Source organism: Hoplias malabaricus, chromosome 10 (genome assembly GCF_029633855.1).
Source record: "Hoplias malabaricus isolate fHopMal1 chromosome 10, fHopMal1.hap1, whole genome shotgun sequence".
NCBI classification, from domain to species: domain Eukaryota; kingdom Metazoa; phylum Chordata; class Actinopteri; order Characiformes; family Erythrinidae; genus Hoplias; species Hoplias malabaricus.
The window spans coordinates 33635906-33663183 of record NC_089809.1 but is presented as its reverse complement, the minus strand read 5'-3'; the positions used below and the strand labels follow the sequence as shown (position 1 = coordinate 33663183).

Sequence of the window (27278 nt, the reverse complement as noted above, 5' to 3'; positions counted from 1 at the left end):
TTACTGCTTTTCCATAACCGGCAATATGATTGACTCTTATTGCTGAAGGATGGGACTTTATCGATTAACAGAATCCATGTTCAGCGTTATGAGAATTTAAACCATTAATTATTCCCTTATTTTTAATGTCTCTGATTTTAACTCCTGAAAGTGTGCCAAAAGAGCTTTTATCACGTCCCTTTGACTATTTTTACTGGCCCCAGGAAAGTGGTGCCTAGAGCCCTGCCAATCATCATTAAATGCACACATCTGATTGGCTGGGCAACCTTATGTGTGATATGTAGAAACGCATGCAATTAGTCTGATAGTTTCCTGGAGCGCTAAACCTGTAATGACTAGAAGAGTCACACCACTTAAAACAAACTCTCTGGTGAAAAATAAATAGCTCTTAATAGTTACAGGCCCAGGTCCGGATAGGACAGCGTCGGTGTCCGAACCCGGACTGTGGTCCATCTATTAGTGACCCCTGCTGTACAGTGATTAGGTGCATTCAATACTTTTTTGATAATCTGTATCTGTAGAGGTTGTACGTACTTGTGGCGGGACGGCGGGAGGATCTGTCCTTTACATTTTCAGGAACTCAGTCAGTTCCATTTGATAGTTTAAAATGCTGAAAGTGTAGTAAGAGCTACATTACATTTTAGAAGAGTCCTAATGTACTGTATGTTAATCTATGTTTATTTAAATTATGGCTTCACTGTATAGTACATGGTTGTGAGAGTTGGCTCATTAGGGTTAAATAATGGATTGTGACTCTTTCTTGGGGGTTGTAATGCTAAGAAACAGGAAGGAAAGCAAGCAAACTCTAGAGGCAAGTCTTAGTGGGGTGGAAGGAGGGGTGTTTCCACTGCACAGCGAGAGGGGGAAAAGTGTGGGCGGCTGGGTGGGTGAGAAAAAAAGAGAGAGACAGAAAAAACCGAAAGAGATACAGCAAGAGGAGGAACTTACTTGTTCTGCTTGTGGTGGACAAACTGACGCAGTGAGGAGTGAACAAAGAGGCTGACGGAAGAGAACAGTGACAGTGACGACAACACAGAAATGAAAAACACCGCGACAAAGCAGTGAAGACCTGAGGATTGTAAATCAAAATTTAGATGAGAATAAGACCTTAAAAACAAAGTTTCAGGATTTTAGGAAACAGATCTTAGGATCTAAATATCTGAAAATCTGAAGTACGACAAAGTGTGGAGACAGAAATTGTTCAAGAGCAGGACCCAAGACAGCCGACAGCTGCAATGAGCACCACAAGTTGCCATCCTGACCAGCATAAGGAGAATGGACTATGCTGTGACAAATGTGCAAAAGGTAAGAAAACAGAAGAGCACACATCAGAGAGGTTTCACTCTGCCACAATAAATATATCGACATGTCTATAGGTCACATATCATTTATCAGGACCTCTTGCAATATTTATGCATGTTTTTATGCAGTACATGAATATTAAAGAGTATTACAATGAGCAATAGCATATTTTAACCTGTCCCTGCTATTTGAATTATTTATCTTCAGAAAAGTCATCTGTATTCTTATTATTTTGTAATTTGATGCAAAAGAGCTCTAAAGACTGAAATGACAATAAAATATGATTTGTAATAAATCTTTTCCAAAACAGGAAATGCAGAAACTTATGCTGAGACGGCTAGAAGCTACCAGCTTAACAGGCTGATCCACTTGTTATTCTAAAGGCAATGAGCTGAATTTTCTCTCTTTCTCCCACAGGGGAATACGCCGAGTCTCTCTGTACCAGCTCTTCGAAAACCAAGTGTAATAGGTGTCCTCGTGAAACCTTCTCTAATGTGAAGAACATTGTTCAAAAATGCATGATGTGTAAACAGTGTCATTCAGGTGAGTTAAATTAATTACAAACGTGGTTAAAAGCAGCAAAGGCTGATTAGCATGCTGTACAACACAATAAACAAATAAACTAGCAAAAAACATTATACAAAATCATATACTCATAGAGGAGACATTATATCTGTGCAAATATAGGGTATATTATGGATTATGTCAGCAGGAATCAAATGCTGACCAATTGCACACTTGGTTTCTGCACTCAATGTCCATTCTCTTACTTTCACTGACCACATGCAGGATCACTTTATAATTCTAAAATTAAAATTCCATCTGTTGCCCTGCATACTTTGATAGCTCCCTTTCACCCTGTTCTTCAATAATCAGGACCCTCAAAGGACCACCACATCACAGCGCTGCAGTGACACTAATGTGGTGGTGGTGTGTTAGTGTGTTGTGCTGGTATGAGTGGATCAGGCAGCCCTTTTAAAACATGGTCTCCATTTAATGTCCACAAAGGACTCACACACACCCAGGGCAGTGGGCAGACACCTCGGCACCAAGTGAGCAGGTGGGGTTTAGGTGCCTTGCTCAAGGTCAATTCAGCAACGGATGTTAGAGAAAAAAGCAGTGTTCCTTTACTCCTATTAGTATTCTATAATATTCTATAAGGTGGAATGTTTTGAATTTCAAAAAAAGGTAAAGAAAAACCTTCATGGGTTCAGAGCTGTGTCAAACTAGCTTCCTTCCTTATATAAGTATATCTTACCATTCCTGCTTTATATCTGGAAGGTGAAAGTTAATTAAGAATATTCCTGTTTTATATTACTGGTATTATTGTTATTCCTGTGTTTAGTAATGGCAAATATATCTCCGTCTAAACAGAATCTCAGTATGAGCTGAAGCCCTGTAAGGAGGACAGTGACAGAGCATGTGAGTGTAAAGAGGGTTTCTACTGTACTGACTATTCTTCAGGTCACTGCAACCACTGCGTGAAAGTCATTGACTGCATAGAAGGAGAAGGAGTGTCTGTGCAACGTGAGTCTCATCCCACAAAAACACAAAATACACACATACACTACATCTCACAAACTAACTAATAAAATGTTTCTCTTCTAGCCACACGCAAAACAGACACAAAGTGCACCCCCTGCCCTAAAGGAACCTTCAGTAATGTGAAAGACTTCAAATCGCCTTGCCTGAATCACACAGAGTGAGCACCACTGCCTCACAGACACAACATGTTCACAAGGCACACCTCATAATCACTGACATTGCATTGTTGTACACACAGAAAGAGAGTACCGTGGTGGTTAGACAAGGTATCTACAAGGTATCTCTGTTCCTGAAAATATATAAAAGACCTATTTGTCATTTAACACTTTGACTCATTATTCATTGGAACAGATGAAAATTGACTCAAATTGAGTTAGTGATTTTTTGATTATTTGCCAAAAAAGTTAAAAGCATGCAAATCATTACCTGGCTAATGTCAATTCAGATCATGAAATGAATATGTTTTTCATGAAACAAAAGAAGGTATGTGTAATTTGACATCAAGCACAGATCCGAATATAAAACCTCTTCTATCACATACGGCTTGAACAAGTCTAGAACCCACAGTTTCAGCAGAATCTTCTTGTCATTGAGCTCCAAGTTAAACATTGTTCTATTACAACAGATTGTGTTATGACTGATGATGGCTATGAAAACCACATAGTGTAAATTAATCTAGTATGATGATAGTTATGACATACATTCCATATGACTCTAGTCATTCATTAATTTCATAAGAAAGTAGTAACAATTCAGGTTTTTTTAGCCTTTCTTATGCACAGTTCTTTTGTACTGGATTATTTTGACTTCCATATACTTTCCTGTGTTAGCTGTGCGGAGTTAGGTCGCCATTTGCTGAGCCCTGGCAATGCCACTACAGATGCTGTGTGTGGAGACATAAAGAGTGAGTAAAACAATTATTTCACACTTCCCACACAACTTTGAAAACATCTCAAACTCTCTAAATTAAGTGAATCCAATCATTAGAGTCACTTATTCCGACATTTCCAACAGGCTGGGGTTATACGCCCAAACATTCTAATATTCACATTCTTTTGTCTACACATAAAAACTGTATTTAATCTGTGGGAGGCGCAAAATGATATTAGTTCAAAACCACTAAATTCAAAACCATGCCTAGTGTGAAAATACCATCTTACAAATTGTCAACATACTAAGCTTTGAATTAAGCAAGTATATGAAAGGAAAATAATGTGAAATTATTTTTGAAGTACCATAGACAGCTTTTCACAGACCAAGGAGTCTGTGAGTATGTTTTCACTGAGTGTTGATGGCTAGTTTGAGTTTAATGTGGGACCGAGTACTTTCTATAAGTTTTGAATGGAGTGTCTTACCAGAACACTCATATGTGTACATTTGGTCTCATAGTGAAAGATAAAATTCAATAAACTCATTTGCATTTCCAGTCTGGTGAACTGAATTTTCATTCCAACAGAGATTCAGAATCGAGATGAGTGTCATTATTCAAATTAAAATTTTCCCAAACTGGATCAACATTTTAATTCCCTTATGTAATTATTATGTTAAAATCATCCTGGCATTTTCATGTGCTCACCACTGAGGGATTTCTGCATTAAAATGCATTGTAGATTACATCTTCATTTCCAAGGACTTCATCCATCAGTTAGTCAACTTACCAGGGCAACAGACTTTATATTTAATCAGAATTATTTGCCTAATTGTCCTTATGCACAGCAACATTGATGGCGATGATCTGGTTTCTTCCTCTAGTAGACTGTGGTTGGATGATTCCTGCTGGCCTGTGGACAGGATTTGTCCTGACGATACTCATCTCTTTAGTTGTTGCAGTGGTGTACTGGAGGTCGAAACGCAAATCACAGCAAGGTAGGCCACCACCATGATTCACTAACAAAAAATCATACAACTGAATTTCCCGTTATAGTTTATAGAAATAGTTTAACTCTTTCAAGGCTAGGGTTATTATTGTCACTTTTCCCGCATTCAGTTGACGCTAAAAAGTGATTATATACTTATAACAATCAATTGTATTGATTATGTAATGACTTATACAGACATTCATAACAGGTGTGAGTCTGCACATCATTTTCATTGACTGTTCTGATTTCAGACAAGACAAACAAAAATTCTAAATGGAGATCTTTACTTTCAACTGCAAATAATTATGCGTATCAATATTTATTCTTCTAATCATAAAATACCTCCTATTTAAACACACGCACAAAACTGAATGAAAGTTTACAATCTGCATTTTTTTGGTGTTTTTTCCCCCAAATTTAAGGGTAACACCACTTTGTCCCCCTTTGCTGCCTCAACTGATTCTAATCGTCTAAAGATGTTTTTATTTAATGGAATGGAAAATAATGGAAATAATAATAATAATAATAATAATAATAATAATAATAATAATAATAATAATAATAATAATAGCGTGGGTTTCCTCCCACAGTCCAAAAATGCACGTTGGTAGGTGGATTGGCGTCTCAAAAGTTTCCGTAGGTGTGAGTGTGTGAAGGAATGTGCGAGTGTGTGTGTTGGCGCCCCCTCCAGGGTGTATTCCCGTTTTGCACCCAATGATTCCAGGTAGGCTCTGGACCCAAGATAATGAATGAAAGAATGAATGAATGAATAATAATAATAATAATAATAATAATAATAATAATAATAATAATAATAATAATAATAATAATAATAATCACCTTTTCAGTTGATGTGCGCTTTAATCTGGAGCATTTTATGTCAATGACAGGTACTTTAGTATCTCCAATCACAGCCCCATTTATGTGAGAGCACAAATATGAGGTTAAACAGATTAAAACACAAAGCACTAAGAGAAATAAGTACATTGATTTAACATAGGGAAATAGAGAATAAAGGAAAAAAATGGCAAAAAAATTCATGCCTCACACCTGAGCTCTCATGTGAAAATCAGATGTGACTCATTCGTATTTAAAGGAACAGCATTGAAACCAGTGATTCTTAACAGGGTCATTCAGACAAGGGGGGGGGGGGGGACTGGTGCTGTGGTGTTTTATCATCTTTGTATTTGAACCACAGTATACCACAAAAGTTTCATTAAGACCTCAGGGAACTGTGTAAACGCGTGAAAATGGGCATGATATGACTCTTTTAAAGAAAGTCTCTGAGATCTTAACTTTCTTGAGCAAAACCCAGATCAAGTTCACACAATGTTCCTGCTTAAAAGTTGTAGCTTGTTCTCTTCATTGATTGAAGTAAAAAAGGTCAATTCACATAAATACTTACTGTCTTTCTGACACATTTCCTCCTTCTATATTGATATACATAACACTCCTACAAACACACAAAGCATAGATGCACACTTTCTCTCTATCTCTCTCACACACTAACAGTCACATAGAAACGCACTGTGGCCCACACTCAAAAAGGCTCACATACAGTCATACATTGTCATAAAACCTACACTGACAGACACACGTGCATGTACCCGCACAAACGTGCATACACACTCACGCACACCTACCCCACCTATGAGGAGGAAGGGTTTGCAGGTAGTGTCGCAGTCACACAGCTCCAGGGACCTGGAGGTTGTGGATTCGATTCCCGCTTCGGGTGACTGTCTGTGAGGAGTTTAGTGTGTTCTCCCCGTGTCCGCGTGGGTTTCCTCCGGGTGCTCCGGTTTCCTCCCACAGTCCAAAAACACACGTTGGTAGGTGGATTGGCAACTCAAAAGTGTCCGTAGGTGTGTGTGTGTGTGTTGCCCTGTGAAGGACTGGCGCCCCCTCCGGGGTGTATTTCCACCTTGCGCCCAATGATTCCAGGTAGGCTCTGGACCCACCGTGACCCTGAACTGGATAAGCGATTACAGATAATGGATGGATGGATGAGTTAGCATGTGTTGTAATCCAAACATCATTTTCATGTAATAATGTAAATAGTTTAGAACTATGTACAAAACCCATTTCTAAAAAAGTTGGGAGACTGGGCAAAATCTAAAAAACTTAACATAAAAAATAAAATTAAATGATGCGCAAATCATTTAAACCCTATATTTGACCAAAAATAATATAAAGACAACATTTCAAATGTTGAAACTGAACTTTTTTATTTTATGACTATATTTGCCCATTTTTATTTTGATGCCAACAACAGGTTCCAGAAAATGTGGGGTAGTCACACCTCAATTCAACAACCCTCTGTAAATGTTTGGGAACTTGAGGAGACCAACTGCTGTAGTTATGAAAGTGAAATGTTTTCCAATTCTTGCCTATTATTGGATTTCAGCTGCTCCACGTTTCAGGGTCTTTGTTATAGTGTTTCTCATTTCATAATGCACCTGGTGGGTTTTAGAAGATAGAACATGGACCTTTTACTAAGGAGTCATGCTGTTGTAATCAATGCAGAATATGAAGGAGCCTTGACATGTTGAGTATTTCTTAGCCCATGCAGTGATTCCCACCACATAATCTTGTCTGTTTTTAATGCAGTGCCTGAGGGCATGACAGCCAACCAATATTGGTTTTGGTTCATGTCCATTGCATGTACAGATTTCCGATTATTCTCTGAATATTTTAATGATAACATATGTTGACGATGATTTTTTACCATTTAAAGTTGACAAACTTTTTTTGTAAAATTTTTGACATTATTCACCATTTCACCATTCACCCACACAATTTTTCACATAACCCAGTAAACATTTAGCCGTTGATTCAACGTTGAAATAACGTAATGACTGCCGTCTAATCAACGTTCTCTTAAGGTTGAAAATGAAAGTTGAAAAGACGTCCAAACACAGACATTGAAAAGACGACTATTAGACGTATTTTGGACGTCCATTGGTGTTATAAATTGGTCCTGAAATAAATTACTTTTATAAAACGTTTTTGGACGTCCACTGACGTTATCGATTGGTCACCACTTAACTAACTTATTAAGATGGATTTTGGACGTCCATTGACATTTAAAATATGTCCTTGACGGACAGACTACTTTTAGACCTATTTTGAACGTCCAGGGACGTTCCTTGTTTACTGGGAATGGTCAATTCCTTCCAATCTATACTACTGAAAGACTCAGCATCTCTGAGTTGCTATTTTTAAAATCCAATCTGCTTCTGAATGATTGAATGATCCCATGCTAATATCACGATAAATGTCTGTGTCAGCACAAAAAGCAGAGAACTAAAAGTCATTTATAGGTACCAGTATCTACTGGCAAGGTAGGTTAAAAAATATAAACGGATCACTAAACCTTAAAAAATTACTATATTTACAGGGTTTTTTTCTGTTTAGGCTGTGTTGTTTTTCATAGTTCTTTAAATTTGTCCTTTTAAATAATTAACTATATTTGAAATTAAAGTTACAGACATGTGATAAAATAAAGGGCCTTTATTTAAAAATGAATAAAAGAATGCCTTGGTATTAAATGATTGACACATTCAGATGGTGTACTATAATTTGTACATGAAATTGGTGAAGCATTCCTTTTTAATAAATTTAGTATAAAATCGATAAAAATATCATCATTTAAGAACCTTTATTTTGAAATGCCACAGTGTCTTGATATCTTCATGACTTCTTTTCAAATCAATTCACCTACTGGCTCTTACCCTAATGTTTAGTTACGTAAGATGTCGACATCACTGTCACCCGAGCATAAGATGCCGATGCCTTTCCATGTTATTGCCGCTACTGGTAGACAGTGAGGCTGCGTCCCAAACAACACACTATGGAACACTACAGAGAGCACTGCTAAGGGTGATGTTCAATGACGCAATGTGCAGTTTGGGACACAGCCAGAGACTAACGTTAACTTGCTGCTTGTTTAGAGCTCTTTCTCACAACCTGAACACAGCTAATATTAACGTCCACTAACTCTCAGATCCTCCTCTGTTTCCATACCAAGCCGCTTTCATAACTGTAATTAGCCGTCATTGTTATCTGTTGTGTTCTCGTTACTGACCTCAAGCCCAGAGCTGGTAAAAACTAACTTTATAAACCAGCCTCTGACGGTGAATAGGAGGCCAGTGAAGCTGATGATTAGAGCAGCTCTATATTTGAGCAGGCGCTTTAACGAAGGCTGAAAGAAGACACACTCCGTGATTCGCAGCCAAAACGCGCTAATCCCTGTGGCACATTTTTAAAATAAATGTTTGGGAATAAAAGCATATTTTGTTTCCAGGCAAGCTTCATTTTTCTGGTCTCCTACCTAATGGTCTTTTAGTATGTTAAAGGGCTATTTATGAATCCATTGTGAGTGGGTGCATTTTACTGAGTAAGCTTTATAGGCAAAACAGAAAGCCATTAATAAAGAAATGCTCATTTCTTCAGATTAGTTGCGCCCCACCTGCTGTACCTACACGCCCCACATTTTGAGAAAAGCTGGGCTAGAGTAATACCAAAGTTACACTATATTATGAACGATATATGGGCTTATCATGTAGTCAACATCATTCTATTCGATTACATTCCCCGTCTCAGCTGAAACGTTTTAATCAAATCAAATTTTATTTATATAGCGCTTTTCACAACAAAAAGTCGTCACAAAGCAGCTTTACAGAGATCCAGGTCCAAGCCTCCTATGAGCGAACCAGAGGCAACATACATGTTTTAAGCCCAACATAGTCACAACATGTTACTTATAGAGACTCAAGTGTTGTACAGGTTTACTGAACATATTTTCCTTTGATTACACTAATTAAAACAAAAGGTTACACTAATTCAATTACTTTTCTTCTGGAAGAATGGCCACTAAGGGTCCTGCAGAAAGAGGTGAATTATATGACTTTTAATAGTAAAGTAATAAGTTTTAACAAGTAACCAGTAATTTTAAAGAGACCACATTTTTGTAGTAGCCCTTCAAGCATTGCGTACAGATACCCGTGTACTCTTTATTCTGTGGCAAAGTGTTCAGACAGCAGTAATCATAACAGTACTGATGGTTTAGATTTGATACAGGATGTGGACAGCAACAGTGACGTAAGAGACAGAGACACACACGCACACTCACACACACACACTTATTTTTTGGAGCAGAATATACACCCGTTCAGAACACTGTGCAAATAAAACATGAGGAACAGCAACATCAAACCACATCCTTTTACTCAAGCACAGATCAGCACAGAGATATAGAACGCATCATTCAGTGATCGGAAACACCCAGATCTAAAACAAAGTTATCTAAGGATGTGTTAAAATTTTTTGATTAACACAAACCCAGATGCAATTGTGTATATCGTTCGAGTAAGGGCGTTTTCACACCTGCAATTTGTAGTCCGGTTAACTTCAACTCGGGTTCGTTTACACCTTTGGTGTGATTCGTTTGTGCAGGTGTGAATACAGTAATCTTACTTGGATGTGGACCAAAACAACCGCTCTGGAGCAGTTGGTTGGGGGTGAGAATGTGATCCATCCTCAATCTGACCCAAATATAAGGTCAACTCAAATTTGAGTTATACGGCTCGTGTAGCCAGGTCTGCCTTGAATTATGCATGACTCCACATCACAGGAACTTTCTTGCTCCCGCCCCATAAAGGTTTGACCAATAAACGAAGAGATTGTTCTCACATGGTTTATTGTGATGCATTTTGGTGCACTTTGATTTATCACTGTGTGAAAACAAACTAAACTTAGGGGCAAATGCTCCAAGTATATGATCTCGTGAATTGAAACAGACCAGCGCAAACTAACTATAGGTGTGAAAACACCATAAGTGTGAACGTTCGATTTTGAACAAGCAAACAGAGACTGCCGTTGTTTTGATGCCTTTATTAATTTTACCACCTCTGTGTTTCCAGCTGGTAAAACTACTTCCAGATAAACACACACAACTCTGATAGATGCATCTGTCGACTCGACTGCCTCCCTAAATAAAAGTCATATGTGCGTCACACTTTTTACTTGCTTTGATTCGATTGCGGCGTCACGGTGGACCTGGAGGTTGTGACTGTCTGTGAGAAGTTTGGTGTGTTCTACCCATGTCCGCGTGGGTTTCCTCCCACAGTCAAAAAACACACGTTGGTAGGTGGATTGGTGACTCAAAAGTGTCCATAAGTGTGAGTGTGTGTGTGTGTATGTGTCTGTGTTGCCCTGTGAAGGACTGGCGCCCCCTCCAGGGTGTATTCCCGCCTTGCGCCCAATGATTCCAAGTAGGCTCTGGACCCACCGCGACCCTGAACTGGATAAGCGCTTACAGATAATGAATGAATGAATGAATGATTCGATTGCAAATGTGTCGTTGTGAACTCTAACAAAACCAGGACTGTAATGTAACAATGTTTATTTTTTTTTGGTCTGGACCGAAGGACCAAAAAACCCTGACAGCAAAAAGACAGCGGACCACAGTTGGTCCGCTGAGGGCAGGTCCACTGACATCTTGCAAGAGTTTTAGACAACATGTCACGTTTTGGCCCTTTTCCTTCACCAGTCCAGTTTACGGATCTTTCTTTCATATTCTCATGTTATTCTTTGTAAATTAGATGAGTAAATAACTTTAATCTAGTGCAATGTTTACATTTTTAGCATAATCGTTTTATATGAGGCTTCCTCATCATTGTATCTCTCATAGTTGTTGTTAATATTTGTATTAGTTTATTTTCCTGAAAAAAATCTGTATAATCTGTAATCAATTTGAGGAGATTAAGAATGAATTAGATGTTGTCCAGAGGACATTCTGATTGTGGACAACAGTGGCCTAAAGTCAGCTGGGTACCAACCTTTTTAAGCCAGTGGACCAATATATGCTTGCTGTCTGGGAACAAGTCTGAATACACCCTTAAAACAGTGATCAAAAACACTTTAAAGTACACTAATCAACTCACACTGATTAACTGACATACCTACAAAAGAATCAGTAAAATATACCAGATCCCATAAACATTATGAGCAAGTTTGTGTAACCAATGCTTAAATGAAAAAGAAACTGAATTAGTAAGCTTAAAATTGTCTGATATCAATTATAAACATCATGATTTGATATACTCATCTGTATGAAAATCCTAATTGCGTTTGTGTGTGTGTTTTCAGTGCATATTTCAGAAAATTCTGTGAACTACTTCCCACCAGGGCTTCCTCCTGACATCATCAAGCACCCAATGAGTCCAAAACTGCCGACTCTCTATCACAAAGGTAAACTTCATGCTCTCAAATTATGTTCCATATTTATTATATACCCACAGGTTACAAATTTAAAGTGAATAAATCAATGATTCGTAAATCAATGATTGAAGACCACAATCTACCTGGTGCACTACATACTTTTTAAGCCCCCTTTCACTCTGTTGTTCAGTGGTCTCTATGCTTGTGTGGTATCGATTTTTCCTTGATCACGATTTACTATTTAAAAAATCATGGTAAACAATATAAATGCCCAGAATACATATAAATGATTAACATACTATCAGTGTATATGGCAAATCCACAATAATAATAACAATAAAAAAGTAACAATAAAATTGCACAGTTCTTTCAAAAGCCTTGGCGCTTTTTAAAGGTTTTCCCTGAACCATTCTTATGGTGTCAAAGCAGGGCCAAAACTTTAAGAACCAAAAAGCATGACAGAGGAAAGTGAACTGAGAAAAAGTGCAATGAAAAGAGCAAAGACAAAATAAATGTGTATATATTGAAATATTCTCTTTATAAACCTGTTTTTAGAACAATTAAAAATAGTTCTTCCCTTTTTTCTAAATTTAATTATTCAGTTATTAATTCTGCTTTTTGATTCTCAAAACTTTTGGCCCTATTTTGATGCCATATAATTTTCTGCAGATTCCAAAGGGCAACAGTACACACATCTCCTTGTATATACTTCAGGCTATGGGTCTTATAATGCTGAGTAGGGCCACTATGATACATATTAATCATGATGATACATATTAAGCAAGATAATAAATTATAATAGTGACTGTCAGCCCTAATTGATTTGCTATCGACTAGCAAAATTTAATAATAATTTCTTAGCCTAACTTTAACCATAACCTTTCAGGGTTAAAACAAAACAAAACAAAACAAAACAAAATAAAATGTCTGGCGCTGATGATACAGCTAGTCCCTCTGATTTTCTCGGGTTTGCTTACAAATTCAGGATGTTTTTGGCCTTAAAATATGCTAAAAGCAAACATGCAAGTTTTCGGAGATGTGTATGCTTTGGAGGTTTTATGCTTTTGTCTCCGACTCTTTGTTTAGAGCTCTTTCTACCCTACACACTGCTATTCTGAGACAATGGGGACGGTACAGATGTTACAGAGAGTTACACATGAGCAGAAGAGACTTTTAAAACTAGAGCCTCATTATTTACATGTATTTAGCATTTGCATGTCCCTCAGGGTTATTTCAATCTGCTGCCTTGCCCTAGTGTATGGACGCACTTACTATAATATCTTTTTAACAGAAATGAGCTTTTTCAGAAACAAGGCCAAATCGAGTCAGTCATTCAATATCTCAGCTCAAAACCATTTCGTTTTTATTTAACATTTAATTTGAAAATGCTTGCTGCCCTTCATATTTTATTAGCATTCTGTGACATATGGTCAGTAGAATTGGCCCAAAATGTGGAATCTTGAAATGACATTATTCATGGACATTAAATGAAGATTTTTTGCTTTGCTTGACTGCAGATTTATCATCACATATGCAAGTTTAAATGACATAGATATGAATTCTTGCAGCCTTAAAAAATCCACACTGGCACAGAACGGCAGACTCCACAGTGAAGGGCTGAAACTACAGTTTTCAAATGAGTGGAACTGATGAAAGTGTTACAGTACGAGCTGACGTCAGCACTGCTGTTAGATGAGCTCAGTAAAGGCTGCTGATGTGTGCAGGGGAAGAATCTCACCACAAATGCAGATACAGTAACTCCAACTGCTGCCTACACACACAGTTCACCCCCGCTATCAGACCGAAAACTTTTGAAGACTGAGCTAATATGTGGGCCTTATGCAAACCAGCCAAGCGAAAAAGGCAAGAGAGAGTAAATTTAACCCATGTGCTCTGACGATTCAGCACAGGTTATTTCCCTATGTATGGCATTTTAATATGCAATATTATTGATGACATTTAAAGAGTAATAACCTTAAACAGAGAAAGTCAAATGGGTCCAATATTTTAAAATTTTACACCAGCCTGAAATACACTGTTTCCCAAATATTTTAAATGCGAAGTTTTAGATGCCAATCTATTTTCCAAATGTATCTGTTTTCAAAATTTAAAATCACCACATACCTATAAAAAATGATCATGGAGATACTTCTGTCAAACAGGTTCAAGGCAAATTTCACAACCATAACAGACACTACGAAAACGAGAAGGTGGACGAGTTGATGTTTAAGGGAGTTGTAAAATCTTTAATATATATCTGCTTTTTGTTCTGGTGTACTGTTCTGTGATTACTCATTAAATACTGTGCAGTGTTCATGGAAACATAAAAATCACACTGACTGGAAATGAGGAAGTGTTTTCATACAGGCTACAGTGAATGTTATTACTTTAAGTTGCCCCTCACTACATTCTCACTGCACTACATTTTGGATCAGTGCAAATGCATTTTGTGACAAAAATGAAACCAAGAAGTCTTTCAGTTCTGTAAAAAGGACAGACATACCCTGAGTTTCACAAAAATACCCCCGAGTGGCAAGTAATTTGCATAAAAATGGTAAAAACAACTCAAATTGTGCTTTTATTTTGGAAAGTGGTGATTTAAGCAGTAATTCTATGTTGTATAATTTCTTGTTTTAATGTCAGCACAGAAATAATGATTCACATTACTGCCATGTTCAAGTAACTTTCACTTCTGAAAATGCTCTTCAGCCCAACACCCAACATTTCAATACCACGTTAATAAATTAATACTAATTTAAATGCCCTGATTCTACATGCAGCAATAAGAATATTGCTCAAACAGATGAAATATCAGACCATCAGAATTCAGGCCACCAAAAGTCAGATTGTCAGCAACTACCATCAAAAATGATAAACTTTTAATTCATTGTTTCTCTTCTGTGATTATCATTTACATTTCAGATGAAACCATCTTTAACACAATGGACTACAGACTGGAGTGTGATAGCATTACTTTGACAACAATTACAGCATCAGAGAAGTGTGCCCCCTCTACCAACTTGGGTCAGTGTCTGGGGTTGCTCTCCAGTGACCCATCCACCTTCCCGTCTGAACCACAGGAGGACGAGTGGCCTGGGTCCTGAACATATCTGCCTCTATATCAGTTCATCAAAAATGCCACCTCCAAATTTATCGCTCTTAAATTAACTTACAGCTTTCATAAATATTATTTTTTCAGTTCATATTTCTTATGTACAATAAACCTGTTTTGTAAATAAACATTGTTTTTCTTTTGTATATTTTGATATTGTGTTTTTATCTTATATAAATCAACCTCAAATTCAGAGACTGAATCAAATATATTAATAAATTTAATCAACTAGTCAGTCACAGAATTCACTATGCTGGGATATATTAAGTACTAAGCAATGTTAAAATAAAATGTTCATTTTGGTGCAGCGTCTGGTTAGCTGGTTATACAGAATAAAATTGCTGATGTTGACTGGTATCATTTAAAGAAGCAATCTGTAATACTGACACAAACGTTTAAAATGGGCACTGCAATACAGATTTATAACAGTGGAGTGTGTTGTCAGCCCCCCTTTAAATCTTTCTTTCATATTAAATAAGTGACTGTGTGACGCTGTAGATAGCATTAGCTTTTAAAACACAATTTTTATTCCATCGTTTCATCATTTAAAACACACAAACCAAGTGTACATCTTTCACTAAAACATCTACCTACCCTAGTGAATGAGCAGCAACCGTTTTTTCTGCATTTACAAGCTTTTACTTTCCATTGTCACCTTAAACTTTTTCACTACACGTGGCTGATATCTTTCCTTTTCAATTTTCCATTCCGCTATAAATATAACTTTAGAAACACAGCCCCAATTCCTCTGTTTCTTAGTGTAAAACACAAACACATCACAGGGTGTATATACATTAACCTGCTTTTAGTCCTCCTTGTCTTCATTTAAAACACATCAAGGTGTATCCAGGGTGTAGTGGGTAGAACATTGGTCAGGACAGTTTGAGTCCCACCTCGCAAGGTCTATCAGTGAAACTGCAATTAAGAAAGAACCAGTGTAAGACCATGAAGTAGTAGTAAAAATAATAATAAACATGAATAGAAAATGAATGGAAATAGAGATATGGGTTGGTATAACAGAGTATTAGGACCATGGCATTGAATAAAAAAAAATCTGATATAAAGAATAAAGTCAGAATTCTGAGAAAAATGTCAGAATTATTCTAAGAATAATGTCGAAATAATTCTATGAATAATGTCAGAAAAATTTGCTGCACATATAATGGGGCAGACACAACCACGGTAATTCAGGAATGCAGTGTGTTGCTGAAGTCATACTATGGTATAGATTTCAGGAATAAATACTCAGTCCTCTGCCACATGAGGACCAGACTGTGATTAGTATTTAAACCCTGAATTGGTGTAAGAACCCTTTTATTCAGAACAGGGCATGTAGTTTCACAGGATACAGTTAATGATCACAAAATTTATCGATCCAGAGTGATTGGAACTCCAGCATGCCCATGATGCTCCATTGCGCTACGGCTCATGAACTCGTACAATAAACTAAAATCATATGCATCGCGGTCAGAGGCTGCACTCTCATGTCGTGTGGATGTGTTTAATAAACTGCTTCTTTCACAACTCACTCTATGACTCTACTGTGCATCTGTCTGTATACAGATTTATGTATAACATATAGTATAATATCCCAAAACAATGTTTCTCTAAATATTCTGACTTTGTGCATGGAATTATACTGACCTTTTTTTTCTCAGAATTATTCAGAGATTATTGTCAAAATTCTGACTTTATTCTCTGAATCTTTTTTTTTTTTTTCTTCAATGCCATGGCCCTAAAACTCAGTCGTAGGGTTGGGAACCAGTTTGAGATCCACTGCATTTTCATAAGTGGCCACAGGATGCTGTTGAAATAATATTTTTCTCAGTCCAGCAGTGAAACCCTGGGGGTTAAAAAGCCCAGCAGCACTGATGTGTCTGATCCACTCATACCACAATAGCACAACCCCATCATGTCAGTGTCACCGCAGCACTGAGAATTATCCATCCATCCATTATCTGTAACCGCTTATCCAATTTAGGGTCGCGGGGGTCCAGAGCCTACCTGGAATCACTGAGAATTATCAACAAGGCAAATCATTTCTGATATGTGGTGGTCCTGCAGGTGTCCAGATCATTGAAGAACAAGAAAAAAGTCAGCTAACGTATGCAGAGCTACAGGTGGACTGAAAGGCTGTAACTGTAGACCTACAAAATGCTCCTGTATTAGGTCAGTGTAAGTGAGAGGAAGGGCAGTGAGTGTAGAAACAAGCAGTTGTAAAGTTATGGCTCATTGTATCAGTCCTTTATTTTCCAGCTGAGGTAATATACTACCAGTTAATATAATGCATGTGCTCAGAGGACAGTTAAACTGCAAATAAAGCACAAAAGTAAATTCAGAAATAAAATATTAACACCTTTATTGTTTCATTTCAGCTGAGTTTTTATTGTTTCATTTCAGCACTGATGCTTTAGCGTCACCTAGTGTTCACTCTACTGTGAGCAAAGAAGAAGAAAACCATCAAATACACTCACAGCACAGTCATTGTAATAGTGTAAAAAAAATGTTAACAATCGTATATCCCAAATATTTGGGACCTAGGGCATGGTTAGTCTTGTAAGAGTGCAGAAATTGTACAATATAATACAAACTGTATTAAAAAATGACTGTAACTGCATAAAAAAACAGCGATTTTGGTGAAATTGTATGGAGAAGTACAGTCCACCGGATTAGGCTTAAATTCATGGTGCAGTGTCCTGTGGGGTGTGGGTAGAAAGCTGGGCTGTTAGGGTCAGTGAAATACAGCAAAATACTGCAACAGATGGAGGACAGGGAGATAAAATTAGACTGGAGGAGTCTGCGAGGACTGTATTATTTAGGCGATATTAGGAAAATATACAAATAAATATATAACGGTGAGATATTTGTAACTGAATTATCAGCTAGATTAGCTATTGAAACTGTACTTTTCCAGACTCCCAAGGACTCAACTGGGAGCTCACAAAAATATTAAGACATACAACTTTTTAGTAGACTGTCGTGTGGTGCGCTTTTCGCCGCCATCACGATTTTCCGCGTTAACGTTTGTTGCTACTTAAGGTGGCAACAAGTCCGTCATCAGTGGACACCCAGCTTTTCATTCCACCTTAAACAGAGCGGCAGGTGGCGTCAGCTGCACGGTGACCTCGGCAAATTAAAAGCTGACTTCAACCTGATGAGGCTTTGCAAAGTGAGTCTTGTGTTTTACACCGCACCGCGACCCTGAAATGGAGAAGCGGAAAAGAAAATGTGTGTATGTATGTTTTACACCGTTGGCTGGAGATTTTGATTGAAAGCAAAACCTACAAGAAGCACCACTAAATGTGAACAAGAAGGCTGTCTCTTCCTTAAGCCCTGTTTTCAGTCAAATTCGTGCACTTTCTCCCTCATGAACATCAGCTTTAGTACTTGATGGATGTTCCATGTGGTGTATCGTTGGAAATGTTTATTTTGCGCGACCGTAAACGAAGCCAAACACTATGGTGTAGAAATCCCATTATAATCACTCCCTGCCCTTCATCTGCAGTTCAGCCCGTGACGTCATTTCCAAACATTCCAGTGTAATTGTAAATTTGTTATCAGCAAGCACTTTTGGTAATAATGTTATTAATAACAGAATAGAAGCAACTGTCCAGTGTCTGATTAATACCAGAGGACATACTTTTTAACACCATTATAATGTGCTGCCTTTCAAAAAGTATTATATAGTCTCATTTTATTTGTTTTTCAGTCACCAATCAGTCATAACTTAATTACCACCTCCGTGTTTCTGTGATCACTCAGTTCCAATGACTATAGAGGAGCACCTTGTAGTTGTAAAATTTCAGACTGTAGTCCATCAGTTACTGCATTCCTCTGCATATATTGTTTGCCCCTTTTTCACCAGGTTCTTTAAAAATTGCGATTTCACTTTTATTTGTAAACCACTAATACAGGAAAATTAGATAGTAGGTAATAGTCACACTGGTCTAGGGGCCTGGAGGTCGTGTACTGTTTTGTGCACTGTTTATGCATTGGGCAGCTTTGTCTAACATCTAATAGCAGTTTAGTTTTGAACAAAGAACAAAAAATAATTCTGAGTTAATTAATAACTTTAAAATAACAGTTTGAAAGTTTTTCAAGCTCATTGTACATCTAAGGATTTGTCCTTTAAGATTCAGCTGAAATATATGAACTCTGTGTTGTGATATCTGACCCAAGTATTAGTCTATCATATTGCAAACAAGGTTTTTTATCTAAATGTAATTTGTTTCAGCAGCAATTTGGTTAGATTTTTAAATACTTTTAACATATGGATAGTAGGGCGGCACGGTGGCGCAGCAGGTAGTGTTGCAGTCACACAGCTCCAGGGACCTGGAGGCTGTGGGTTCGATTCCCGCTCCGGGTGACTGTCTGTGAGGAGTTTGGGTTTCCTCCGGGTGCTCCGGTTTCGTCCCACAGTCCAAAAACACACGTTGGTGGGTGGATTGGCGACTCAAAAGTGTCCGTAGGTGTGAGTGAATGTGTGTGTGTGTCTGTGTTGCCCTGTGATGGACTGGCACCCCCTCCAGGGTGTATTCCTGCCTTGCGCCCAATGATTCCAGGTAGGCTCTGTTACAGATAATGAATAAATGACTATGGATAGTAATCACTGCACACCTGCTGATTGCTGTTGTTGTAGTACTCAGTTCATTCAGGCTGCCTACCTATCCTATGCTCTGAACACCTACTACCTAGCAATCTGTACCCATTTGTACATGTGCATATTCCTTCACACAGCTCTACACACGCTTTGCTCAAACTCTTTGCACAACAAAAGCAGGGAAATATCTATTCATTCCTTCAAGAGTTTTCACAGCTAATCAAAGATGAGAATAACAGAAATACAAAACCATGCTTTGTGCTTCTTTCTCAAAATCACTGTTTAGACTCCTCCAGCTGTAGTCAGGCAGTGTATCATAGGAAGGAGGGCTGGAAAAAGGTGGGAGTGCAAGAGAATAATATGCAATAAATATAAACAAGTCTTTGAGGCCAGTGATTTTTTTAGGGACTTGCTAGAGGCCTCTCTTCAGTATGGTTTTTCCACTCAGCATAAAGTTGCTGTGAAGAGTTTTCCACGTATCCCGTCCTTGTTTATTTGAAATATGCCTATTAAGATTTCTCCTAGGACACTGACATGAGATAAATTAATTGGGTTCATCTTAAAGCTGCTGAAGATGCCAACCAGCAGCTTTCAACAAACCAATAAACAATGCTTACATAGCCATATTTATGGCAATGCAATTTAGTCAGTCTTCACATGCTTTACCTATTTTTTCTTTTTTTTTCGTCTTTTATATTTAGAATGTTTCAATGATACTTTTTTTTCCTGCCTTTATGGGTTTTTATAATCAAGTTTGACTTTTATTATAATAGGTTTATTTTTTTCCTTAGTCTTGCTGTGTTAAATCACAATTATGAAAATATATTGATTTTAGAGTTGGAATTTAAGTCAGGGAGGGTTGCATCAGGAAAAGCATCCAGTGTAAAAACTGTGCCAGATCGATGCTGCGGACCGTGCCGTGGTGACCCCTGATGGGAGGGAGCAACCGAAGGAAAAGAAGAAGAGGTGGAATTTAACTCTAAACAATGGAACACAAGAAATAATACAAGATAAGACTGTCAAGTCAAAATGAAACCTTTTATATTTCATAATAAGAGGCTTAAGACAGGACATTTAGCGTTAACACTGAATTAAACTTAAAAGGGGCATTTCACTATGTTATTTATTACAGATTGTACCTTTTCCTAATTAAAGTAGCAAAGAAGTTTAAGAGAGTTTAACAGCAAAATTAATAGTAATGTATCATCAGTCGTGTTGGATGAAATCTACATGGACCTATTTTAACCCTCACTAAAACTTCTAAAGCCTGAGGATCCCGTGATCATCAATTTTCATAAAACCCAGAAAAGGTAACTGATGCCAAAAAAGGGAAAGCTGCTTGAAGTTGTGCCAAATCTTTGTGAAGGCTCTTGTTCTTCTGTAGTAGCATCTGGTTAAACATTACCTCCTGCTGTTTGCTGGTAGAACTTTGTGTTGATGATCTAAATCAGAGTTCCCACAAAGCCCTGGGTTCACTGCCCCTTAAAACAAGTTTCTCAATCCACTTTCTTAAAAACCTGCTTAGCCACCACATCATTTACTCGCAATTCCTAGAGACAGAGAGAGAGAAAAGGGAGATTATAGAAACCAGACAAATGTATTTCTCAAGCCTTCCATTTTAGATTAGATTCAACCTGTGAGACTAATGTGGCATTTCTACTCACTAATAGACACTAAAACCAACACAGCCTTCACGATGAGGTGGGCCTTTATATGCTACAAAATATCTTTCAATGTGATTTCAAGTTGAACCATCAAACAGGATTCATTTTATTCTAGTCTTTCAGTTCATAATACTTGATCTTTACACAGAGACTATGAAAAATCCTTGATTCAGCTGGACTTGTCAGACTTTAAACGGGTTCAAATAAAAGATTTATTCATGAGTTGGACATCATTAAGACACGTGTGGCTTAGAGGGGAGCAAACACGTGAGCAGGAGATTAAAAAGATTTCAGCAAAACAAAAAGGATTGTTTGTTTGGTCACAATAGTTCCTGTGTTTGGCACGGACAAAACCTTTAATCTTCTTTGCCTCTGTTTCACCAGAGCCCTGGGTCTCTGGCTCCACTGAATGTTACTCTCACTTTTGCTTGAATAAAATATGTACAGACATGTTTTAATAATTGTAAATGTATTTTTTATAAAATTTTTGTTACAGTATAAACAATAAACATTAGTTTAACCTTTTGTGAGCTCTACAGTCAGCCACTTTAGAATGTCAGTTGGTTTTATGAGCAGTGTCTTCTAGAAAATTCTTGGTTTCTTGCCGTATAGGCGGCAGGATATTTAAGTAGTTACAATCTAAAAAGACAGAGACTAAATTCTAGGTTTATGTTTACTTCACTAACATCTGAACGTTTTTCTATTATGAAAACAAACAATTATTGTGTTTATTTTAAGCATGTGTTTTCCCTGATTTGTCCAATAGGGGTCAGAATATGTCAGAGTAGCTGCACTGATCCTAGATCAGAAATGCTACTTTCATAATGGATAATTACAGGAACTGGGGGAAGTAACCTCAATTTCCAAGTAAGTGTTGCAGAATAAATCTGACCATCTTGATCACTCCTCCATCTTCCACAGAGCAGCTGACTACAAGGATGTGCTCTTATTGTTCTTACTTTCATGTAACATTAAGATCAGTTATGTTATAAAGGCCCATTATTGTGATACCATTATTAGCCTCATATTGGCCAGAGCAATTACAAAGACTGCAGGCAGATCCTGTGCCTAACATAAAAATATTATGTATACATACATATATTTTTGATTATTCATTCATTTGTTCGTTGCTAGTAACACTTATCCAATTCAGCAAAGCAGGAACACATCCTGGACAGATTGCCAGTCCATCACAGGGACAAGTTAGCATGGCTCATTTTGTGATTTTTTCACCTGCTCTTACCAGGTGAAGGAGGTTTCCATCCAGCCAGTGAGTCCATCCACGGCCCTCTTTCTCACCTCGCTGCACACACACCAACTTATCACCCTCCCAGTCTACTGTGGTCTACAGCACACGAGAAACACACTAATGATATTACTGCAACAAAGACACACATCCAACAGCTTAACAGTTATCTCATTCACTGCTAGTTAGAAATTATATTGACAGTAGGACACACAGACATACAATAAATATTATACACCTGCTTACAATATTTAAAATGCTACCATGGCATGGGGCAATAAAGCAATAAATGAGGGTGTAAATACACACACCTGACACTTTCTCCCATCGACAGGTCCCAAGTCCTCTGTGAACTCTTTTCCAAGCATGAAGTCCATGTCAAAGTTTTTGAACGTGGTCATCGTCTTAATGTTCATGTGACCTGCGTTGACATCGTGCTGAATTTGCTTGCTAGGCTTCAACATACACACAACCTTCCTGAGGGCAAAATTTATATCTGAAAAAGAGATTGTCATAACTGGGTCACTGCTGAGACAATGAAAGTGGGATTTTTATGTTTGTGTGTGGTGCACTCATAGTAATGTAAAACTTCTAATCACTTTTAACTTTTTAATATTCATAAATGGCAAGGTGTCAGATAAAACCAGATGTGTATGTTACATGAGTATATTATCCAGGCCCATACACACCTCTTCCAGTGAGTTCTTTATGTGTGTTGTAGCATGTACCAAATGCTGAAACGGCCAATCATCTACCCACAAACTTACATCATGTCTGTAGAAAAGCGCTGCCAGTTCAATGGGATGTTCTGACCCCAAGGTCAACCAGCCCACCCATAGTGACTATTCAGGTTAAGAAATGAAAACTATAATTGCAGAGGAGGGGTTTCGCCTATCCTCAGTCCTGGAACATGTTTTCTGTAATCTACTCACCGCAAACAGCTCTAGAAGTGGCTGTTCAATAGTGTAGGAGTGTACCTGGGCGTTAGATAAGACAAATAATTAAAATGATTTTTCTATGGGGTCACCAGGTCTACAGTTGTGATCCCCTAATTCCGGCCATGGAAACTGGCGAATAAGGAAGTGGGAAGGATAAGCACCTGGAGATATGATGATTTTCATATCACTGCATCCTCATGAATGAAGGCCCCCTATTGTCTCTCCCCCATGACTACAAAACTCATTACCATAAGATCTGTAACCTTATTTAAAACCTTCCATTTTGAGTGAGGTTTTTATTATTATTATTATTATTAATTTAATAGTTTAACGTTAGTTCAGTATTGAGCTCCTGAAGCCAGAAGCAGCCTCTAAAGAGATCCAGTTTGTAAATCTGTGTTCAACCACAGGAGAATGGGACTGAGGGAATGTTGTAGATAGATGAGCTCACGGCACAAGAATGAAGAGAAAGATGAGAAGCTGGGGAACGAAAGAGAGAGAGACAGCAGTCTTACCTAAAGCAGCCAAATACGACTCGAAGTTCTCCTGAGAGACCATGTGGTAGAGCCCAGAGTAGTTAGGTTTAGACATATTTGATTTTCTCTGGTGAATACCTTGTCCGTTTTCCCTGCGCGCGCTGCTTCTTCGTTGTTTGTTTACGCGTCGAATTAGCGCATCGCACGCGGAGTTACTGAAATGAAATTTGAAGCCAACAACTGGACGCTGGACTGACGGAGGACCGAGCCGGTTCACTTTCACCTGCCCTTTCGCTCTATCCCGCGTTGTTCCTGTAAAACAGTGGAGTCCTTGGCTCGGCCTTAACCCCTTCACAGCTGAGCTCAACTCCACTGCACTGACAGAGGGGAAAAGTCTAGGTCAGTCTCAGAGCTGAGGGTCTGTATTTATTCTATTTTTCTGTTTCTTTACAGAGCTGCTGCGCTCAGTCAAGACTACTGCATCTGAATGTGAAGAGGCAAAGCACTGGGGCAAGTCCCACCCATTCATCCCCCTTTGGTACCCCTCATTTCACTTCCCAATACCCTCCTCTAGGCATCAGGCCAAAGGTATATGTGCTGTTCTGAGAGGCATAAGGATAAGCTGTAAGCAAGTAAAAAAAGTTTACTCCTCTCATATTCTCATACATGAAACCATTTTCATTTCTTGAGTTTATTTCTGAACTTAAAGCAAGAGTGTACATAAGACTCAGGCTTGTTTGAGGATTAGGATCAGGGTTTTCTTTTTTTTTTCTTGGTGAAGTATTGTTCGTACATAAAAAAAGAGTTTTCCTTTGGGTACACAGTAGCTCAGAGTGCACAGTAATAGACTATAGAAATTTCAGAGTAGTGTAGCATAGACATTGCAAGGTATGTATAAATTATGTCACACATTAGCGCATACCAAATTAATACATACATATATGGTGGAAAGTTGGTCTGAGTGTGTTTAAAATGCAGAGAGCAGCAGCCAGATAAAAGGTAGATCAACACAGTAAAGTGAAATAAATCATAGCTTTCTAATTAAAAACATGCATCAAAGTTTTTGTCCATTTTAAGTTCACTACATCCTTTAAACACAACAGCTGTTCTTCACATCATGTGAAAATTTCACGATGAATGGACCAATAGAAATGCTCCAAAATTATTCTGAATAAAACCTTTTTACTCTTGTTCCAAGTAAAACATTCCTTTCTATTTTTAAGAAGGTTCTTTCCTTCTCCTGTTACTATTTTTTACTATTTTGGGAGATACATCATACATCATTTTATTGGACAGCAATGAAATACAAAACACTGTGAATCCTATGTGCTGTTTACTTATGGCATGATGACCAAAAAAAACAAAATTCATTCTGGTTGTTTGCACTATTATCTGCAAATGGGAGGAGTGCAAACACTGATGACCAAGGCACATTTTGTAGTTCTGTAGATGTGCAGGTTGTGCAGGGTGAAGAGGTGGAGAGGACACCAGTGGTCTTTCATGTAGAACTGATGATATACCACTAAGTGTACATTTTGGTTGCAGAGTTGTACCTTAAGTCTCTCAAAGCACTTAATGACTACAGATGTCTGGACAGCTGGATGTCATTATTATGGTATCCATGGGAATGATTATTAAAGTTTAAAGCAAGAAAGTACCTAGCACAGCTCCATGGATGTGTTGAAATTGTATGTGAAGCTGCCAGTAGCACAAATTTTTGGACAGAAGGGTCTGAATCTGGGCCTTCCCCACTTTCAGTTTCCCGTAACCTTGTTCAGAGCTCTTCAGTGATGGCTGGAGTCAGGGGGATATGCTAATGCATGTTTGAATGAGGTGGGAATGGGAGCTGGAGAGGTGTGGGATCCATTGTCTAAAGGATTGGCATCTTGTAACTAGAGATATCTTGTATAAGTTTCCACTAAGTTGATGGGTTGCTGGTTATTAGCTGTTTTAATTTCTGTTAAGGGTGTTTCTTGGCCTGTTGTACAGTACCTGGCCACTTCTGTACAACTTAAACTGGTATAGCTTTTTTGGTGTTGAATCAGGGACTGCCATTTTGTTGTTTATTTGAGTCTTAATGAGAATACGGATGTCCTCATAGAAGCTGGTGTAAAATTTCATAGTTAGTGTATCGTATTCATTGCAGTTGTGTAACCTGTCCTTCACCTAATTATTCCACTTGTTCACTGTACTGACCACAGATTTAGCAGGATGACCTCTTCTAATACTTCTCAGTGACTGTTTCTTTGTTTCAAAAACGTATTACACTTCTCCATGTCTACAAATTTTTCAGATTAAAATAATTTGAGAGGTTGTTCGGATACAGTAATTTCGGTTAAATATATCATATAGCAGACGAACACAGTGATATTTGAGAAGTGAAATGAAGTTTATAGGATTTACAGAAAGTGTGCAATAATTATTTAAACAAAATAAGACAGGTGCATAAATTTGGACACCCTTGTCGTTTTATTGATTTGAATACCTTTAGCACTAATATTATTGGAACACAAACTTTGTTTTGTATGCTCATTGAGCCTTGACCTACATAGACAGATGAATCCAATTATGGGAAAGGGTTAAGGTGGCCAATTGTAAGTGTTTCTCCTCTTTGCATCTTCTCTGAAGAGTGGCAACATGGGAGCCTCTCGACAACTCTCAAATGACCCGAAAACAAAGACTGTTCAACATCATGGTTTAGGGGAAGGTGACAAAAAGCTATCTCAGAGATTTCAGCTGTCAGTTTCCACTGTGAGGAACATAGTGAGGAAATGGAAGACCACAGGCACAGTTCCAGTTAAGGCTTGAAGTGGCAGGCCAAGAGAAATCTCAAGATAAGCAGCGAAGGATGGTGAGAACAGTCATAGTCCACCCACAGACCAGCTCCAAAGACCTACATAATTTTGCTGCAGATGGTGTCATTGCGCATCATTCAACTATTCAGCGCACTTTGCAGAAGGAGAGGCTGCATGGGAGAGTAATGCAGAAGAAGCCTTTTCTGCGCACATGCCACAAACAGAGTCGCTTGAGGTAGGCTAAAGCACATTTGAACAAGCCAGCTTCCTTTTGGAATACGGTGCTGTGGACTGATGAAACTAAAATTGAGTTATTTGGACATAACAAGGGGCGGTATGCATGGCGGAAAAAGAACACAGCATTCCAAGACAAACACTTGCTACCCACAGTAAAATTTGGTGGCGGTTCCATCATGCTGTGGGGCTGTGTGACCAGGTACTGGGAATCTTGTTAAAGTTGAGGGTCGCATGGATTCCAGTCAATATCAGCAGATTCTTGGGAACAATGTTCAAGAATCAG

General features: G+C 38.1%; 2 protein-coding genes across 3 annotated transcripts; one reads left to right on the top strand and one right to left on the bottom strand.

Moving 5' to 3' along the window:
- The first annotated feature begins 892 nt into the window (after positions 1–892).
- Positions 893–15150, top strand: LOC136709080 (tumor necrosis factor receptor superfamily member 5). 2 transcript variants are annotated; one of them, XM_066684076.1, is made up of 8 exons: positions 893–1305; positions 1720–1845; positions 2677–2829; positions 2911–3004; positions 3678–3751; positions 4603–4713; positions 11856–11957; positions 14850–15150. In XM_066684076.1, the coding sequence occupies exons 1-8, from the start codon at positions 1236–1238 to the stop codon at positions 15029–15031; spliced, it is 912 nt and encodes a 303-aa protein (XP_066540173.1). In that variant the 5' UTR covers positions 893–1235; the 3' UTR covers positions 15032–15150. The 2 variants fall into 2 exon arrangements, with proteins under 2 accessions (XP_066540173.1, XP_066540172.1); XM_066684075.1 differs by having other exon boundaries at positions 895–1305; positions 4600–4713.
- A 5531-nt stretch (positions 15151–20681) lies between these two features.
- On the bottom strand, positions 20682–24487 carry rbp5 (retinol binding protein 1a, cellular). The gene is made up of 4 exons (XM_066683357.1): positions 24003–24487; positions 22861–23045; positions 22547–22648; positions 20682–21189 (listed from the first exon to the last, which is right to left on the bottom strand). The coding sequence occupies exons 1-4, from the start codon at positions 24076–24078 to the stop codon at positions 21136–21138; spliced, it is 417 nt and encodes a 138-aa protein (XP_066539454.1). The 5' UTR covers positions 24079–24487; the 3' UTR covers positions 20682–21135.
- Positions 24488–27278: the final 2791 nt, after the last annotated feature.

What these genes read in the sequence shown, in the direction of transcription:
- LOC136709080 (XM_066684075.1), top strand. Translation starts at nt 1,236, where the DNA reads ATGAGCACCACAAGTTGCCATCCTGACCAGCATAAGGAGAATGGACTA. An exon ending in CCTTGCCTGAATCACACAGA is followed by an intron (nt 3,005 to 3,677) that starts GTGAGCACCACT and finishes TTCCTGTGTTAG; the next exon opens with CTGTGCGGAGTTAGGTCGCC. An exon ending in TGTGTGTGGAGACATAAAGA is followed by an intron (nt 3,752 to 4,599) that starts GTGAGTAAAACA and finishes TTCTTCCTCTAG; the next exon opens with TAGACTGTGGTTGGATGATT.
- rbp5 (XM_066683357.1), bottom strand. Translation starts at nt 24,078, where the DNA reads ATGTCTAAACCTAACTACTCTGGGCTCTACCACATGGTCTCTCAGGAG. An exon ending in GTCGTATTTGGCTGCTTTAG is followed by an intron (nt 23,046 to 24,002) that starts GTAAGACTGCTG and finishes TCTCTTTTTCAG; the next exon opens with ATATAAATTTTGCCCTCAGG. An exon ending in ATGGAAACCTCCTTCACCTG is followed by an intron (nt 21,190 to 22,546) that starts GTAAGAGCAGGT and finishes CTCTGTCTCTAG; the next exon opens with GAATTGCGAGTAAATGATGT.